The sequence below is a fragment of the Motacilla alba genome, chromosome 12 (assembly GCF_015832195.1).
Source record: "Motacilla alba alba isolate MOTALB_02 chromosome 12, Motacilla_alba_V1.0_pri, whole genome shotgun sequence".
NCBI lineage: Eukaryota > Metazoa > Chordata > Aves > Passeriformes > Motacillidae > Motacilla > Motacilla alba.
In genome coordinates this window covers 20877959-20898134 of record NC_052027.1, presented here as the reverse complement: position 1 = coordinate 20898134, position 20176 = coordinate 20877959, and the positions used below count along the sequence as shown (strand labels likewise).

General features: G+C 45.7%; 1 protein-coding gene across 1 annotated transcript; it reads left to right on the top strand.

Annotated features, from left to right (window-relative positions):
- Positions 1–1108: 1108 nt before the first annotated feature.
- SUSD3 (sushi domain containing 3) lies at positions 1109–17888 on the top strand (the record flags this gene model as incomplete). Its single annotated transcript, XM_038149440.1, has 3 exons — positions 1109–1601; positions 15211–15404; positions 17755–17888. Coding segments are annotated over 3 exons (729 nt in total), but the record flags the coding sequence as incomplete, so codon positions are not given.
- Between the last annotated feature and the right edge of the window lie 2288 nt (positions 17889–20176).

Below are 20176 nucleotides of genomic sequence, written 5' to 3'. Positions count from 1 at the left end.
TCTCTGTCTTTGGTATTCCTCTGGTTTCACTGGACTTGACTAGAGGAGCTACAGTTTCTTTTTGACTTAGATTGATTAATATTTGGCATTACTGGAAATACAAACCTAATTCATAAGCTGCAGCATTTTCAAAAATGCTGGAGTTTTGCTATAATGTGACCAAGCATTGCTTTTTGAATGTGGTTTAGTAGTAGAGATGGAAATAGCAGTCCCTGAGGCCTCCCTGACAGATAAGCTCATAGGAAAGAGTGCTATGGCCAGCAGCACATTGAGCTGTCACCATTTCATGTGGGCATGATCCTGCTCTATTTGATGTTTCCAGAAGAGCCTTAAGAGGTTTTTCAGTCTATTTGGGTTTGGTGTACCTTGGAATTTAATCTCTCTAATCTGCTCCTGCAGACTATTTTTTCCTTCTAATTCCAGGTGAAAAAAATAATGAGAGGGCATAACAAGTGGAGAGAGTGCTAACAACTGCAGTGCTTGGTGTGGGCCTCAGACTATAGTCTCAGCACCAACATACAGAGATTCTGCAGTACAGCCAGTTGTTCCTCCTCTTGTTTTCTGTGGACACACAGTGCGGACCATTAAAGGCCTTTTTTGGATCCACTGCCAGTGTCAGCAAATCAAGGATCTCAACAAACGCTGTTGAGACCCAGACTCACTAGGTAATGTTGCAAGGGCATTAAGTGGCAGGGGGTGACATGACCAGGATGTGACAAGAACCAAATGACACAGGCAGCATGTGCAAGGCATGTGCAAGGCACTTGGGTTTCGCCAAGTAGCCTGTGCGTTGTTTGTGTGTGCCACCCAGCTCCAGACAGGATGAGGGATATGGGAACCATCCAGTGGCTTTAGTTCCAGATCCCAGTGAAAACAAACACAACTTTGTAGACCATAAACTGAATGTATTTGAGAGATTCTGCTCCTGGAATATAACCACATAAAGAGCAGAATACCGTGTTTGCAAGACCAGACGCATGAGAACCAGACTGGGGTACCTGAGCCTCTGCAGGCTTTGAGCACCAGCCTGGCCGCATCGGGGACTGATGGCAGGCAGTAGAGGACAGGCAGCGGCGGGTGGGGGGGGGGGGGGGGGGGGGGGGGGTGAGGCAGTCAGGAAGCAGGGCAGGCAGCGGGCAGGTTAGGCAGGGTGGGAAGCGAGGGGCAGGCAGTCTCTGCCCGGCGTCGCATCCCCGCCTGGCCGCTCGTGAGGGGGAAGGGCCAGGCGAAGCCCCGGGGCTATCAGGGCACTGCGCTATCCCGGGCCCCGAGGCTCCGGCGGCGGCCCGGCTGCGCCAGCTCCGAGTGGCCCCTCCTCTCGCTCCGCTGCCCCTCCTCCCCCGCCCCGCGGGTGTCGCGGAGGGGCCGCGGGGCGGGCGCCCGGCGGGGCTCCACGGGATGGGCCGTGCCGCGCTGCTCCCCGCGGCCCGGCCCCGGTGGAGGGCGGGCGGCTGCGGGTGCGGTGCACCTGCCGGGCGGCTCGGTGCGGCGGGGCTCGGCGGCGCTCGGCGGGGCCATGCCGGCCGCCACCACACCCGGGCTGGACGCGCCGCGCACCTCCGCGCTCGGGCGGGACAGCGGCGGCCCCCGCGGATACACAGGTACGAGCGTGGTCCCGCGTCTTTCCTCGCACAAGTTCCCTCCTGCGCCGCAGCAGAGGGGAGGGAGGATGTCAGGGTGCAGGATCCCTCCCGCGTAGGAATGCGGGGTGACCGGGACAGGATACGGTATCCCTGGACAGAGGTGTCGTATGTCTCCGGGAAGGGGCACGGGAGACGCAAGCCGGGGTTGCTTTACCTTCCCACTCAGCTCCGGAACCCCGCGCCGGGCAGGGGCCCCTCCCGTCCCACTCCGTGCCGCCTTCGGCCGGTCCCTGCAGCCGCGGAGCGCGGAGGGGACAGTGATCCGCGTCCTGAAGTTCTCGGGCACACCTCGAGACGGGTGTCCCGGAGCCACCTCAGCACGGGGGGGTCCCGGCGGGTCCCGGCGACCGTGGGACAGCTCTCCCGGGGCTGCAGTCGGGGCACCGAGCGGGGCCAGTGCTGGACAGCGGGTCGGGCGGAGGCGCCGAGCACCTGCAGCCATGGTGCTGGGCTGCGCGCAGCAGCCGCACTCCAGAGCCATCCGAGCGGCTCACCCGAGGGGCTGCTGGGGCCCTGGGTGCGGAAGGGGGGTGGGGAGGGAACGGCTATTGCTCCTAGAGAGGAGGCGCTGCGGTTCAGTGATAGAAGTTTGGGGTTCGGTCTCTGGGATGGCCACGGCACAGGGGACGAGTGCATGGGGGCAGAGGGGAGTGTCTGGCAAGGATGGAAGGTGCTGGTTCTCAGAGACATCGCTCCTGAGTGCGTATCACCCGGCTGGGAAATAAATTAAGATATCAGTGTTTTAACGGCAATATGGCAATACATTGAGGGGTGGAATGAGAAACCAATCAAAGCTTTTTCCTTCTTATCTTTCTCTTCCCTGGAGTTTTGTTACTCAATTTGATTGCATAAACCATAGCATCCTTTCAAAACCTCTTTGGCTTAAGTGGGTTCAATAATTGGAGGTAATGCGAGGTGGCAGAGGGTCTGAACTGGTGGGAGATGCATGCTGCACAGGGCTGTGGCGTTGGTGGGTGTCTGGGCCTGGAGGGAGCAGAACCATGGTCTGGACCTTCTGGCCCAGGCAGCAGGAGATGCATATTGCCAGCCACAGCCACCTCTGGAGTCCAGAACCAAGGTGAGATGGAAGCATGCTGTAGCTTGGTGCAGCTGTGGTAACCTGCTGCTTGGCAGGGTTTCTTCCTCTTTTCTTCAGATCACAGTGTAGATGGGCTTTTCTGTGGCTTCAGTGGAAGCAGAGCTGGGTGTTGCTGAAATCCAGAGACCTCCTTCTCATGTGCCGCCTGTCCTCTCATATCCTTGCAATTTATTTGGCTTGTGAAGTTTTAGCAGACTTCATTAATGACCTGATTTTGTTGTGCCTATAGAAATTGGCAAATGTATTTTAGCTACTAGCATAGCAATACTTTAAATTGTATCCTCTGAAGGCGCTTGACTGTTTAATTTGAATTTAATATAGCAGTTAATTTGAAAACGCAGAACAAGTTCTGGGAAATGGGCTTAGAGAGTTAACTCAAACCCAAGTGTAGACCCTGTTGCTCTAGCCTGATAGTGTTGCTAATTAGTGACTTTTCTCTTTTTTAAAATAATGTATATTTGGCTGCTTCTATATGTTGTGTCAAAGTCTTGTGGGGCTGGGTTTGCCCACACTAAAAGGAGTTTTGGAAGTGGCATGTCCTGTGTTATGCTCAGCCTTTATGATTCTGTGTAGGTTAATCTTGCTTTGTGTAGATCTGTGGCAAAACAGCTAGGGATGTCAATCTTCCAAAAACTATTTGGTGTTCAAATTAGAAATCCACCCTCAGTTAATCCCTTGGATATCTATAGACCTGGCACCTCTCAGCCGTGTCTCCAGCCAGAACAAAAAAGACCATTTTTTCCAAGCCAACTACACCAAAACTGTGAGCAGGAGTTCCCAGTAAGGTGCTAAGTTGGAATATGCTGGGTCAGGGCTTGGTTGTGCTGCATTGCTTGTAGGACCAGCAGTGATGTTTGAGCAGCCAGGGCTTTGCCAGACCTTTGCCAGATGTCGGCTCTTCACCCTCTCTGCTGCTTCGTGGGGCTTTTCCACAATGCAATTCCACCTTCACGAAAAAACCATTTGGAACAATTGCGTCAGGTGGATGTACTGCTGGCAGCCCTAAGCAGTTTAGATAGCTAAAATGATGATAATTTTATATTAAACTCTTGTTCATCTAAATGTGACCATGTATACGTCAGTGTTTGCTGCCAATTGTTGCACAGTATTTATACAGTATCTTTCATTGCATCATGTCCTTATTGGTGATCCTTTCTGATGCTGAGTACCCCCTTACATTATTTCAGACCATGAGCAATAAGGTGATAATAAAGATTTGCACAGATAAACTCCCTCATATGGTCCTTTTGAGAGGATGAAAAAAATGTGGCAGGATTTCCATTTGAATTTATGCATGAATTAGAGAGAAATTAAAGGAAGTTCCCTAGTACAGCCCTGATGCCTGTAGTATTTTGAGGTCTTAGAGCTTCCTGAGACACAGCTGTGAGATTCAAACACCCTGCACTTTTCCTGGTCTTGCCTTCTTTTGAAGGACTGACAGGAGCGGGGAGAACGATCCCACTCTCTGATTGGGGAGGGTCAGCAGTGTGCTTCCCTGAGGAGCTGTAGGAGCCTGACTTACCCTGAGGGAAGGTCAGCAAGTATGTAGGGCAAGAGCATGGGGCAGGGGAAGAGCACAACAGATGTCTGGAGCTGAGAAGAAGCCTTCTGCACTGTGGCTGTCGTGCTGTCACAGCGGCATTTACGGTGTTACTGCCGTGCTGTGGTAGTGTTCTGTGGACACTCATCAACCAGTGCTTGCCAGACTCGGTCAATTCCTCTGAGATTCTGAAAGGCTTGTGTCAGGTGACCTGAGCAACTCTCCTGCCCTGTGGGAATCACCATGTAGCAGGGTGCTGTCAGCCCGTCTCACTGAGGTACTGGTGCCTCTGAAGATGCCCGGATTATACTGGGGACTTTTGGGTGAAACAGGAAAAAGAGAGAGGAGCCCAAAGGCATATCGTTATTGTTAGTCCTTTTGTTGCTGAAGTGGGAGGCTCTGGCCCTCCAGTTATCCAGGGTGGTACCTTTTTTTTTTCTGTGGTTCCTCTCATTCCTTAATACCCTCCTGAAGTTCTTTCAGACCAGGTAGCACATACTTCTGCCAGCATAGAGAAGCATTGACAAACACATCAGTGCAGCCACAGACAGAGGGACAATAAATGCCGGATCGGGCAGAAACACTCATGATGACAGGTTTTAAACTAGTAGGTCTCACTGCTGGGCTGTTGTCTGTAGTTGTGGTTCTGCCTTGTTCCTCCACTTTCCAGACCAGGGAAGGGGAGAGGTTTCATGAGGTGGGAAATGCTGCAGGCTACATAGAGCAATAGAATGCTCTATTCATACCTAGTTGTGGAAAGAATTATCTAGCAGATACCACTGAAAGAAAGAGATAGGATCTCTTGTTTAGAATAGATAGAAGTTGCAGTTTGCTAGAGGATAGGGGCAGGACAGCATGTATTCATTCAGTTGTAGCCTGGATGTTGGTGGCAGTGGTGGGATGCCAGTACCAGGGTGGATGTAACTATGGTGTGACATAAGCTGTCTGTTCTTTTGTTGAGAGCAACTTTATTTTTTCTGAAGTGAGTTTCCTTGGCAGTGCAGAAACTGAAATTATGTTACTAAGAACTTACAGTTGCTCTTCCAGGACAGCAAAAACAAAGTTGTTCTTTGAAGCCAGGAGCACTGCTGCTCTGCAGTACAGCTGCATAGAATTTTATCACCTTGTCCCTGTGATCCTCAGATGTGGTTCGTTTTTAGGCTGCAGAGGAAAACATGGATCCCAAATTTCCATTTCCACACGACAGAAGGTGATACAACTTGGAATATATGGGCTTGTAATTTCCCCAGGATTATTTCTCCTTTCTTGTTTACCCATGAGCTCAAAGTCAAACCTTGTATTAAGTAATGTAAAAGAAGTGACAGTTGCAGATTATCAGGCTTTATCTCCTGTACTGCAAGGAGTTAATCTGGGTGGTTAGGCATTTGCACCAGGCATTGATACTGCTTTGAGGGAAGGATTTTTGTGCTTGTCTTTAAAGCATTAGAACAGTACAAAATAGAGAAGGAAAAGCTTTTAGGTTTTCTGAGTCCTCCACAGTGCAAGATTATTCCCTGTGGTATTCTCCAATGCTTTGTCCTAGCTACTCTGAAATTACCTAGGCTAGAGAGACAGACTATCAGTAGATTCTGAATTTCAGCTAATGAATGAGGTGAGCTGAATGTTTTGGATCCAAAACACTGAAATTTAAAAAAATCACAAGTCAGTCTTAAAAAACAGAAGCCCCCCAATGACAGTGGCTAACCCAGCATTTTCTGGGTGGTGTGGTCTATTTTAAAGGGCAAAACTGCTGCCAGTTTTGCTGTTCCCACTGTGTCAGAGCCAGGACATCCTTGGACTTTTCCCCCGGAAAAGCAGAGCATCCCCAAGCATCACTGCAACTCTACAGCAAAGAGATTTATAACTATGATAGAATTGGTGTGATTTTGCTTATTAATGATGATTGCCACTGATTTTTTATGTGCACTATAGAGTCTTGCCTTCAATATTATGATGGAGACAAGCTAACACATAGGAGAATTGTTAGTTTTCATTTAGGCATTTTATTGACTCGCTGTCTTTGAAATGCAGCTGCAGATGAGTAAGCATGTTATTCTAAAGATCAGTTTTGACTGGCCAAGTGGATCAGGATTGGCAGAGAGGAGATTTTGCAGTCTGCGTGAACATCTGCCTCTCGTTTGGTTGTCAGATGACAGAGGGAAATGCAGAAGTTGCAGAATGAGCAACTGCTCCCTAAAATAAATCAATTCCTGTGTCTGCTGAGGGTCTCATGGATGGGGGTTGAGCTGGTGCCTGGATTACAAATGAGCCTTTGCAGCAGAGCAGATCCCCTGTGGCCTAGCAGCATCTTTAGGGGGGTCAGTAGCTGCTTGGGGGGGGCAGCAGTCACAGCTACCTCAGCCCAGATTGGAGCGGTGGTGGCTGGTGGAAACAGTGTCGGGGAAAGGGATGGGTTAACTGCTTGCCTTTCCTCCAATTGACCTGGGAGAGATGATTCCGTTGTTAGTTCTGGGATGAAATAAAGCCAGTCACAATGCTCTTCATGTATTCCAGACTCCTAAGCAGAGTAGCTTTGATTGGGAATGAATTTGAGGAGAGGTCAAAATAGAGACAGAAATTGAGTAGGGTGAAGGGATGGTGTACAAAATTCCCTGAGTGCATGTGTGGGCTGGGAACAGTGTGTAGGAGGATGATTTGGCCTGTGGGAGCTCAGGGAGGTGCAAAGGGCAAGTTTTAGGGTTTGATTTTTCCTGTTCAGAAGAGCAGAAATCTGTACCTTCATAAAAGCAGAATTACATCCAGGAAGGTTTCTGCTTACAGCCACAGTTATTTCCAAGATCTTTCCTAGTTGATTGGGTCAAAAGAGGCATCTGGACTGGACACAGGGGTTCTACTTTGCTCTAAGAAGTGGTGCCCCAAGAAGTGGTGCCCCACAAAACCAGGGGCAGTTTTGCACAGGCAAGAGAGCTCTGGTGCCCATTATTCTTAATACCTGCAGAAATTTAGATTAAGACTAAGGTTTTTATTCATTTTAATCTGTTTCAGCCCAGAAGCTGAATTCTTAAATGTAGCCCTGAGTTTCCTAGCTATGTACAAAGGAAACGCCGGACATGGGGCTGCCGTCCTCTGCTCTGCTTTCTCGAGCTGCTTGTCATTCTGTGCATAACTCACCTGCAGTCCTTGACTTTTTAAATGGGAAAAAGCAAACACAATGCACTGGTTCCCTGTCCTTATACTGGCATTCTTGTCAGTCTTCATGCCGTCTTGCAGCAATTCCTTTGTACAGGGAGGCTGAAAGCAGGTGTGTTTATTGACTTGTGCTGTTAATTGTTGCTGTGACTGAGGAGTTCCTGGCAGGATCCTGTGTGGCTCTCACCGAGCATTTTGCAGGTTGCTCTGGTGGCCGTGGCCAACCTGCTGGCTGCATATCCCTCTGTGTAAAGCCCAGAATAGGAAAGCCAAACTCTGTCAGGAAAAGAACCAACCAGGAGAGAAGAAAAATAAAAAATGATAAAACTGCAGAATCGGGTTTTAAATCTGGCTGTGTGGGGGTACAGAATATAAGAAAATAAAGATAGTATAGAAAGTAATCTTACCCCTAAGGAGTTGCAGCTGGGTCAATTATCCAAGATTAGGAACAGGCCGGACTTGAACAGGCCACAGCTGTCACCAATGAGAAGAAGAGTGCTATAAGAGAGTGGGTTGGCTGGTTGAGAAGGAAACTGGAGTCAGTTGGCTACTGTGTGGAGAAGAAAGAGTCAGTGCTCAGAGGAGCTGCCCACCAGAAAACACCAAGAAAGTATGAAACTTTTGTGAGAAGGAGACAACAGTATGGAACTGTTACATTAAGATGGCAACATGGCTGTTGGTTTCTCAGCCCATGAATGACTTCTATCAACCATAATAAAAGGCATACTATTGCAAACTTTTTCAGACTGGTGTATGAAAAATCAATTATTCACAGAAATTCTTGCTGACAGTTGTGGATGCTAGGTCACAGCTCTGTGGTGTGCATTTCACAGCTTAGCACAGCAAACCAAGGGCAGGATTAGCTTCAGATTGCTCTTGGGAAAGACTTAGGGAAGCCAAAGTGGGTCAACCAGGGGGAGGGAATGCAGGTAAGGTCTGTAGCATCCAGGCTTGTTTTGCTTAACAGGGTAGTTGAAAATTCCCCATGAAAAATAACAAACCTGTATTCCATCATCTGTTTTAAAACAGAGAAGTAGTTTCAAAGATAAAATATTGAAACGTTTCTATATTCTTTACAAATCAGTTCTTTGTGGAAATGCAATTCCTGTGTTTTAAGCTTTTTGGCAAAAAATTAATATATGGCCATCAAGTAGCATGCAGATCTGGTCCACCTAAAATTTCACATTGGGGGTGGATTTTTAATGACTGAAATTTTTTTTGTCTCGCTCTGGACCCTTCCTCCTTGAGAACTTTTTTGGTCAAGGTAGGTCAGTGCAATGTGGCCCCAGCCATCCATAGGGGTTGTGCCCAGTCTGGCAAGTGTCATGCATAAGCAAGAGGCCACCAGCCACATCATCGAGGCACATCTGCTCTTATCAGCCCTGTTCAGTGCTCCAGCATGTGCATGTCACTGTGCACAAGCCAGATCAAAGAGCTGGTGCAGGCAGATAACCCAGAGCCAGGCAAGGCAAATATGCAGCCAGGCTGAGCTCTGTGTCCTGCAGCACCCAGAGTGGTGGAGGAGAGTGGAGCATGTTGAGGGTGGGCAGTGGACACACAAGGATGCTGCCCTTCCTCCAGGGATGCTGCAGGAGGTTTCCCATGGGGCAGCACACAACCTCTGTCCTGTCCACTTTTCTGGTGGGGCATCCTTCATCCTTCCTCTATCCTTGGCTCCTAACAGAGATGTGTTTTCCCTGTGGAAATACATCTGGGATTCTTTTGGCTTCTTCAGTGGCTGGCTTTCCAACTAGTGGAAAACTTTGCACCCTCTGCAGAAATGTTAAAATTGTTTAATGAATGAGAGCTTATTCATGAATACTGGGAAAAAATAATGGTGAAAGTTGAAATTATAAACATACAGACTTCACTGGCCCAGTGAAGGACACCAGCAAGGATGTGCCCACCAAAACATGTCTGAGAACAGAGGGAGCTGGTGACAGAGGTAAAGTGCACACTTGCCCTAGGACTCCCATGTTGCAGGTCCTATGGTGACCTGAGAGAATGGTGAGGCCCTGGCACAAGATGCTCAGAGCTGTGACTGCCCCTTGGATCCCTGGCCAGGCTGGACAGGGCTTGGAGCAACCTGGGAGAGTGAAAGGTGTCCCTGCCCATTGCCGGAGATGGAATGGGATGAGCTTTAAGGGTCCTTCCAACCCAAACCATTCTGTGATTCCGTGAGAGCAGTGCTGCCCAAAATGTGATGGACGTGGGAGTCTCAGCATCTGAACCCTTGCAAGTTGAAAATTACATGTGCTGAAAAATCAGTTTCACCTACAAAACAGACCACAGAATAAAATGAAGTGGGTAGGAGTGAGCCTGAGGTATCTGCTATAACAGAGGTGGGAGCAGAGAGCTTATTTGAGCATGGATTTGTAAATACAGAAATAAACTCTCTTCAAATACCTTTTTGCTCTCCTTCTTAATTGCATGGAAACTACATATTAATGGGAGAGCAAGCTTTTCTGAAAAGGTGTTTTTACAAATGTTTAATGGTGGCCTGTAAGAATCATCAGATATTGGGTTCCCTCTATCACACTTTAAAAATAGTTTGATCAATAGAAACGTGAAATTTTTTATGGGCAATATTTTCATTCAGAAATGCTGATATGAGGCAGGTGCCAGAACCATATATTACTAAGCTGCATTTCTTTTGTCAGGTAATGTGCTGTGACAGATGTGTTCCTTAGGTACCTGCAAGTTTGACCCGGTGCAATTGTCCAGATGTTCCTCTATGCGACTGACCCAGAGGAACAGTCCTGTGGCTGCTGTTCACTTCTTGTAGGTCTTCATCAGAATTTGGGGTATGAAGCTCCCGGAGCAGTGATGGCCAAGCCTGACCCTGCCTCTGAGGTGGTCCTTGCAGTGATGGGTGTGCAGAGGGCTGTGTTTTGGTGCACGTGGTTTGTGCCACACCTGAACCTCCAAAGCTTCTCCCAGGGAGTAATTTCATAGAGCTGTACCTGTGTGTTGGAAGGCAGACAGGTCTGTAAGAGCTTTCCCACATTTCCACAGCAGCTGCCCAGGGACTGCAGCACAGCTGGGGACCTCGGTTAATCTCTGCATCTTCTATATCCTGTGTCTCGCCCTGCTCTTTTACTGTAGGTCTGGTATCATGTTTACACTAACTTCTTTAAAAGCCATCCCAGCATCTGGATTTTTCTCGTGGGAGGATCAGATCCTGGTGGCCATTTGTTGGTTTAAAAGCCCAGCCCCAGCAGCACTCGAGGCCAGCTCCACAAGGAAGCAAAGGCATGGTGGTGAGGAAACCAATGCCAGAGCCAGACAGTTTCACTTTATACAAGATGCTTTGTTACATCTGCTTTATTTCATATTTCACTTCTAGCTGCTTTTCTTTTGCTTTTTAACACACTGAGCTCTTCCCAGAGCTCTTCTGTGAGATTGCTGTGGATGCTTAATGTGCCTGTGATTTCAGGTACACCAGTTTCTGAGGTGTGCTTCTGTAGGAAAAGAGACTTGCAGCAATAATATTGATGTGTTTATTTTCTACAGGGTTGATAGAGCCTAGTGTTCTCTTTCTTTCTGGCATCTAGTTATTCCAGCATATTTTAGTGGTATTAAATTGCCAACAGTAAGCAATGCAAAGGGGTGCCCTTTGTGTATCTGGGAATAATGAGGCGAAGACATGGATCACTCCCTTTCTGCACAGACAGCCAGTGGCAGCCTTGCTAACATGCTTCCAGATAATTACTTCTGTAGTTTAGATCATTTTGGTGGATACTTATGCAATGTATTTGATTTTACTCACTGTTTTGCTGTGGAAGTGGCACAGGAAATGTTTACCAGGCAGGCATGCCTAGGTTGCTCTCTTATTTCTTTTTTCTTATCAACAAAACATAAACCCACAGCTTGCTGACAGTGAAACCATATGTTTCCACTTTTTGACAAATCAATTTTGCAATACAGGTAATCCTGGCTGTACACGAGAAGAGATATTTTGAACTATTTTAATTTTTACATTACTCTCTATTTTTCACTGTGTGGAAATTATGTATGTGTTTATTTCTGAACCCAGAGGTTGGGTGAATTAAGAGTTTATGGAGGACACTATACTTTAGTGTCTTTCTTTACTTTGAGAACAGTTATTTGTCATATGCAATAACCTGTTTGTTGTAGCCAGTGCCATTCTGCACTGCCAGACAGCAGGATCAGATTCAGAGATTTTCTGAACACTGGATATTCTCTCAGCATGAGGCCAAGCTGAGAATTGCATTTGTATAAATCAGCTCCTGCTCTACAAAAAGCTGCAGAAATAGCTGCAGAAATTGGAATCATAGAACTGTAGAGTCACAGGAGGTTTTGGGTTGGAAGGAACCTTAAAGCCCGTCCAGTGCCACCCCTGCGATGGGCAGGGACACCTTCCACTATCCCAGGCTGCTCCAAGCCCTGTCCAGCCTGGCCTTGGATACTGCCAGGGATCCAGGGGCAGCCACAGCTGCTCTGGGCACCCTGTGCCAGGGCCTGCCCACCCTCCCAGCCAGGAATTTCTTTCCAATATCCCATCTAAATCTACCCTGTTTCAGCCATTCCTCCTTGTCCTGTCCCTGCAGGCCCTTTTCCAAAGTCCCTCTCCAGCTCTCTTTTAGGCCCTTTAGCCACTGGAAGGGGCTCTAAGGTCTCCCCTGAGCCTTTCTCCAGGCAAAACAATTTCTCCAGGCAAAACAATGCCATTGCTTCCACCCTGTCTCCAGAGCAGAGGGCCTCCAGCTCTCTAATTAGGGGATTTATTCAGTTGTACAGTTTTTCATTTTTACATTTCTGGGTGCCAGTTATGCAAACCAAGACCTGAATGTGACATTTTCTAGATATTTATGAAAGAAATACTAATTAAAATGTAAATTTGGTCAGCAGAAATGTTTGTGTTTTACCAGGCAGCAGTGCAGCCTCAGACACCAGTCTCAGTTGAAAACAAAATAAAATTAATTCTAATAATAAAAACAATGATAAAATTCCTGATTGTAGTAGATTTAGTCTGATAAACATACCTGAAGAGTATTCAAAAAAGTCAATATGGAACATCTGCTTATGTAAGTATAAGGATGGAAGCTTACTTAAACATTATTCTTTGGAGATGTAAAGGTAAAATTAACCCAGCAGAAAAGTGAATGCCATGGCTAACTACAAAAACATTATAGGTAGCTAATAGTGAAGGACACTAGAGCTTGCAGGAGAGTTTTCCAAAAGTGTTTTTAGAAGATAATTGATGATTAAAATTAGGGCAAATTTTATGCAGAGAACCTGAATCTCAGCTTGGTTGAAATTTCAAAAGGTCTTCCTGGCAAAACTCCATCTGGGTGTCTCAATAAATGAATTTGTGAAAAGCAAAAAGCAGTGACACATTTAAGTTTTTGACTTTGGTGGGAAGAAATGGCATTGAAAGCTCTTAGAAGAACAGTGTTTCTCCTCTGCACAAGTGCTGGTACATGAAGTTGTTGATGAACTTTCAGCTCAGGTACAGAAGGTTTTGGATGTGTAGCTCTCATTGAGAGGCACCTCTGTGGTTCCAGCCCCAAATACATTCATATATGGGAATGATCCTCTGGGCATGATCCATGATGCTGTTGCAGCCCAGGGCAAAGCATGGAAATACCCACATTTTCAGGGGATACTGGCTAGTAGACATTTCTGTAGAGCTCAAGTGGAGCAAAAATAATTTAAAGCCCTCCGCTGAGGAATGGTGCTGACAGGGTCACTGCCATTCAGAGGTTTGACGTCTTGGCAGACACCATCTTGGGCAAGGATGGGGCAGGGAAAACACTCCAGCAGCTAGAGCTACACGTGTTACTCAGGATGGTCAGTGCTGGATTAAAGAAAATATGTCTTGAAAGAAAGGATCCAGTGCCAAATTATTTGTTCTTTGGAGAACAAAGAGTGAACAATGAGTCCAGGTAAACTGGCAGGTGTACTGAATGCCTCTACTGAGGCTGCATGTGGTGGCCCAGCAGGGGTGCATCAAGTCCAATTCAGCTCTAATTACTTTTTGCATCTTGTGCAGCTACAAGAGTCACAATGTGAAATCTAAGAATGTGGACTGATCTCTAAAAATAGCCTTGAAATTGTAAAATAAAATTTAAAACAAAAACAAAAACCAAATAACTATATGTAAAATCTTTATTTTTACAGATAAGGACAATGTTTTCTCATGGTAACCAACAGATTGATTAAAATAAAAAGAAAAGCCCAAACTCGTAACACTCATTTGGAATGAGAAGGAAAATTGTCCAATGCATCCTGAATGTTCCAGGTATGGGATGTGGGCAGGAAGAGATGAAATCAGTCCTATAGAAAATATTTGCTCTCATTGAGGCCAATTGCTGCCGTAGTAAGTGGCTGAAAGAAGTGGCAAAACAAACAGAAATAATCAGCATGGAATTAAATAGCTATGGTTTTAAAAGCTAGTGTTTGGTGCATATTTACTCAGTAAATTAGCCTAGTAATTGTCACTGGGATTTCTGTTTGGTCTTTTCTGAGATTCCTTTGGGTTTGTTTTCCAGGGACAGGGATTTTAAGAGCATGAATTGGAGATAGATAGGTGGGACGCCTGCCTGCTGTGGTATGATCTAGGGGCTTAACAACAATAATGACATGGGGTGAGTTTTAGCATTCAAAATAAAATAGATTTGCTAACAGCATGTGGTTCTGTCAGGATGTTCTCATGGATGTTGAAATTTCTTTTTGCTGTTAGGATGTGGAGAATATATTTTCCATCTTTAAATAATTTTTGTACGTGTCATCATAGTGCTTGCAGCACTATGCCTCTGAGTTTTCTCAAGTCTTTGGAAATCCAGTGAAAAATAGAGAATTTGGACTCTGATGCAGAAGCAGTGCTGGTATTCTGTAAATGTTAAAAATACCTGAGTTTCTAGATTTTGTCAAAAAGTACATGTACAGACCCAGAAAAAGTATTTGTTACCTTTGAAGTTATGTAGATGTTATATGTTGTTTTAATCATCTCTCATTGAAAGTTTTGTTTAAAATTACTGTGAACAAGGAATGTTGTGACAATTAAACTTAGTGTATGAAGTTAATGGCTAACATTAGATGGCCCAGGGGAGAACTGCTCCACAGCTCAGAGAGCATCTGTATAAACAACAAAGCAATAGAAAAGGGGAATGAACAAAAATGTATTAAAAATTAGTGATATACTGTAAAGCAGAGTTTGTCACTTGAAAAGTGAGATAAGTTATATGTGTATGTCTTTCTATGCTCTTCTCTGTGGTTTTGACCCCGCTGATCCCTTTCAGCCAAGCCAAGCAGACATGCAGTGCTTGTGAAGATAAGAAGCTTCAGTCAGATCATGCCAAGATGCTGCCAAGTAGGCTGAACTGCATGATCAGTCCAGTAGATCTTGGAAATTTGTGTGGGGGAAGACACGTAATGAATACTTCCAGCCAGCCCGAGTGCTAAATTAATCAGAATCCAACAACACAGGGATCCAAGGGACCATGCCACTCAGAAATTACTTTTTTTTAGTGTTTTTAGTGTTTTAGTGTTCAACATGTACCAGTCTGAGCAGATAATGTCACAACATCAGTTGCTTTGTGCTGGGGATGAGGGCAGAGGAGCTGTTGAATGGCACTGATGGAGGGTAGCCGTGGGCTGATGCTTGGCAGAGCAGCCAGCATCGGCCACCCCGAGGTCTGGTATTTGTTTTGACCATTAACTGTGACTGATTTACAGTCTGGTGTCAATAAAACCTCAGTGGATGGCTTCACTGTTGGCGGTGGCGCTGCACTGTGTCTGTGTTTGCTCTGCAGGGCAGTGCAGCCGCCTCCTCTCGCCGCAGCTCGGCTCACTGCAGGTCCTTCACGGCAACGGCACCGATGTGGGAACAGTGGTCACGTTCCAGTGCTCCGCCGAGCACCAGCTGGAGGGAGCGGGCATCGTCACCTGCGTTTGGAAAGGGAACAGCACGCAGTGGACAGCCGGAGTGCCCTCCTGCAAGCGTAAGGTTCTTCCCAAACTGTGCCCCTCCCTCTGGGATGCGGTGCTTTCGTTTTGTCCTGCCTGTCCTGCAACGTTACGATTCTTTCTAGACACCTGCAAAGAAAAAGACAAATTCAATTTTCTTCAAAGTTGCCCCACTGATGGTAATTCCACTCCATATATGTTCTGACGTGCCATTATCATGAGACACAGAAAAGACTCTTCGATTCATCCCTGATCTCAGGTCACTCATAGAGCCTGGAGTAACTGTGCCTCTAGCTAAAAGCTGTATGCCTCTTTAGAGAATGTATGGGTGTCTCGGTTTAGAGACAAGTTTAAGAAAAAAAAATGCTCTGGAATGAGTGTTTCCCCTCTAAAAAAAAGGGTTCCAACAATCCCTTTCCACCAATAAGAAATGAATACTAGTGGATGAAAGTGAAAAAACCCAACCGTTTATTGGCAAACAGATTGCCCACATGGCATGGGAGAAAAAGTAAATAAATGCTAGATGTTGAACTGTCAGACCTTAACACACACACCCTCCTGCCCCGGAAAAAACCAAAACCAAACCAAACCAAACCAAAACAACAACAAAAAAAACCAAACCAAAACGCCAGAGCAAGATAAAAACCCACAACGGCTGGCAGCTGGGTGGAAAGAAAGATGTCACCAGCTCCTGTCTCAGGACAAAAACCAAAAGGTTCACGAAGCAGCTCGCACAAACAGATAGGCACCCGATGAATCTCTGGTGTTAGTCCCCTGTCCACAGCCGCAAGAGGTGAAGCAGGTGTGCTTTCCCTCCCCGGCTCAGGGTTTTTCCCAGGTCTGGGGCCAAAAAGGAGCAGCCCCTCTCTCCCACCGGGCCCGGCCTATTCTTCTCCTGTCGCTTGTTCTCTCTGATCTTGGACCAAAACCGAACGGTCCAATTCACCTCGAAAAGCAGCTGAAGGATTGCTGCTGCAGCCTCTCCAAGCCCAGGAAAAAGAAAGAAAAAAATCAAAACAAATTTCCACGTGGGCTAACAAAAAAACTCCAAACTAGCCAAGCAAAACCCAGACTGCACTACACCCCCCCATCCCCCCACCCCCCGGATGCCGGGGCAGTGAGGCTTTGAAAAAGCAAAGGGCCCCAAGGCTCCCCCTTCCCCTGGACCCACCTTAAAGACACAACAGCCATTTTGGGGCATAAAGCAGAAGATCAGGGAATAGACATCATAAATCACCCCAACACTATGGGAATGACCAACTGATTTGCAAGTGTATTTGCAAACCTCTTCTCTCCTGGCAGTCTTTTCTGACAATGTTTTTGCTGTAAAGAAGCATGGTGATATTTTTTTAACAATTCTTGGTTGTTGCAGCTGCATGGAAAATTTACCATATAGAGAAATGATGTCTGAATTACAGCAGCATTAGCTACCTTTTAGCTGTGTTTTTGCTTGTTTATTATAAAGTTGCTAATAGTTTGACCAGAAGTAGACCCAAGCAAAACTTGGTACCTCTGAGCTTTGAGATGCCTCAAACCTCTTGTAATTTCAAATCCCCAGTGGATACATTGCTCTTACAGACACTTAGTGCTCTCTCCCACACTCAGCTATTCTTACCTCTTCTTTGGAGATCCCATAAACGAAAAAATGAGAGAAATCCTTCCCTCAGAGACTGCAGAAATATAGTGCTTTGTGTGGAGCTCAGCTGAACCATTTGTGATGCTGGTCATTGTGACATTGGGAGAACTAGCTGAGTTTTGAAGCAAGACATGCTTACTGCTCCAAGTGAGTTGGCAGAGATCTGCGTTTGCTGTGCCACATCACATTCCTACTCCTCCTTTTGTCTGGATGACTCGCTTCCAGCATCAGATCCCTGTGAACGCTCAGCCCTGAACATCACTTCTTCCATCCTGCATCCTTCCCCAAACAGAGGAAAACCTGTTGTTTGCTGCCTGCCAAAGAAGTTGTAATTACATGGAACTGTCCTTGCTCTAAATGGCTTCTTTAAGCCCATTTACCCATGTTAGTATTCGTTTCTGTAGCTTCAGTCCTTGTTAATAAAGAGTCTGCAGCTCATCTGCATTTGATCTGCCAACAGACTTGTGCTTTTAAGCTACTGCAGTGCTAAGGGCACTGTATTTAATTAGTTGCAGTGGTGAAATGCTTGTGAACAATTCCTTAGTAACTTAGGAGATTTTTACATAGTCTGGTTTGAGGCTTGCATAGGTCAAAGCTGAAGCCAAGGTTCTCTGGTATCTTGACACATAGTAATGTGGAAGTCCTCACTGAGCAGAAGTATGAAGCAGGCAGGCTTCAGCATAGTTTAATAAAAATGTGAAAGATAAATTCATGGACTGATCTTAGAAACATTTCTGTGTTTGCTTTGCTGCAGCCATATCAAAATACGAGACTTTTGGCTTTAAGGTCGCAGTGATTGCCTCCATTGTGAGCTGTGCTGTCATTCTGCTGATGTCCATGGCCTTCTTAACTTGCTGTCTGATCAAGTGTGTGAAGAAAAGTGAGAGAAGGAGAACTCAAAGGTATGTCAAGAAGACAGTTTTAATAACAGTGTAAGAGTGTACATCATATGGACCCCATTGCTGAGATAACAAGTGCTTCAAAAGATTTGCTGCTTGCAGCACTGCAATGATGTTAATTACTTAAAATTCTTAATTTGTAGGTCAGGCTTTAGGCATAGAAAGACTTGTAATTTCAGAGTATTTAAATACCTGATGCCTGTTATGAAGTTTTGTAAAAACTAGCCATTCTCATTATTGTGCTGACTTGATATTTTTCCTCTTACAAAAGAAAAGCCCTTCACACTGGATATAATGACCTGATTCTGTCATCAGGCTGTAAAGTTATTCCTTTTGCTGAGACCTTCTCAGTTTCCTGCTCCCCTGTGCTTCTTTCCCTGTTTCCTGAAGGATCTGCTCCATCCCAGCAGAACAACAGAGCCCAGCTCCAAGGAGAAATCTGGGGGCACTGCAGGCATTGTGAATCCTATCCCTTCTGTCAGAAAGAATTGAAGTAATGTACAAACTGTCCATATCATGGGAGAAAAAGTAACACAACCCTGTGCGAAACTTGCCAGGTGGAGTGGCAGCATCTCTGTTGATAGTGGAGGTGGAAAAGTGGATGGACATCTGAATGCACAAATTATTAATCTGACAAAAAGCTGCAGGCTTGATAACTTAATACAAAATGAGATCTCTTGGGGAGGAAATAATGAAATAAGTGTCTCTTAGACCAGATCTGAAAGATGAGGTGATCTGTACCTATGGAGCAGAGACGATCTCCTCACCTTGCCTGTAGCTCTAAGGTCTGCATGTCTTCTGGCTCTTAGTTGGTCACCTGAGAGATAATCTCTGCCTGCAAACCTGCCTAGCATAGTGTCTAATGATCTTTGAAGTGCCATCTTGTGTTTAACAGAATCATAGAATCATTAGGATTGGAAAAGACCCTTAAGTTGAACTGTCAACACAGCACTAACACGATGTTCACAGCTAAACTACCACATCCACATGTGTTTTGAAGAGAAAAGGGACGAAGGCTGCTGAAAGTCCTCCCACCATTCAGCCTCCTCATAGATCTTGTCCACTGAGGAAGTGTAATGCCACTCGCTGGGTTATGGGGTGTCCCCAGATGGCTGCATCAGAAGCCAGATAGCTCAGTCCGGAGCAGAACTGCCTGTCCGAGCTCTAAGCAGTGCCTGGCAGCCAGCTGCCTTAGCAAGCGTTTGTGATCAAAGCTCTTGTGATTTTCAGCTCATAAGTGATTTCAGCTCTTTAGCTTGCTAGGCTCTGCTGGGGCAGGCAGCAGGCATTCGGCTGACGCAGGAGAAGAGAGGAGGAGAGGCGAGTGAAATTCCACAGTGATGTAAGAAGACAGAAATGGCACCAAAATCAGTGTCACCAGTTCTCACAATTTGATCTTCTCCTATCAGGCAGTGAGAGTGTCTGTGATTCTGTGAGTCTTAGATTTCTTTTAAAAACAAGAAAAGAAATGGTGCATGTTTTTTTCTCACCTCAGAGTTGCAGAGAGCAGCATGAAAACAGCTCTGAACATTTCCAAAAGAGAATTCTGACAGTGAGGGAATATGCCCTCAACTGTCTCCTTCATTTTTAAGTCAATATCTTTTCAACCTGCCTGGTGATTTTGGAAACATTAAGAATAGCAGTGATGCAAAAAGTCACAGAAAATATTTTTTTCCCTGAAATAATTTATCCCATAAAATGGAGAGGATATGAAGTATTTTCACACACAACAGGTTGTAGCCTGATATCACTGTTGAAGGTCCATTAGAACACTGACACGTCATCCCACCTCATATGACTTTTCTTACTACATGATGTCTGGAAAAACACTGAATCAAATGGACATAATTCTTAGAGGTTTATTTCTTTGAACTATCCACTGGTGCTCATAAGAAAATCATTCTCATTTTCTTGTTTGCTTGCTTGTTTTTCGAGGAGTGGTGGACAGTACTTAAAACAACACTATTTTACACAATAATATTTATGCTATTGAAGAACTCTCTGTCTTAGGGTGTTATTTAAATCTCTACAAGTTTGGCTTACACATGAAGTTCAGCACGTGTTTAAGTGCTTTTTAAAGTAAACCTGGAATGAGATTTAAGCTCTAGAAACTCAGATCTGTGGTCAGATAACAGCTCAGCTCTACAGCCATATATCACAATGCTGTTTCTACTGCTTGGTATATTCACAGAGAAATGCAGCTGTGGTACCAGCTGAGGACTGAAGAACTAGAGCACATGCAAGCTGCTTACTTTGCTTTTAAGGGAAGGAACAATA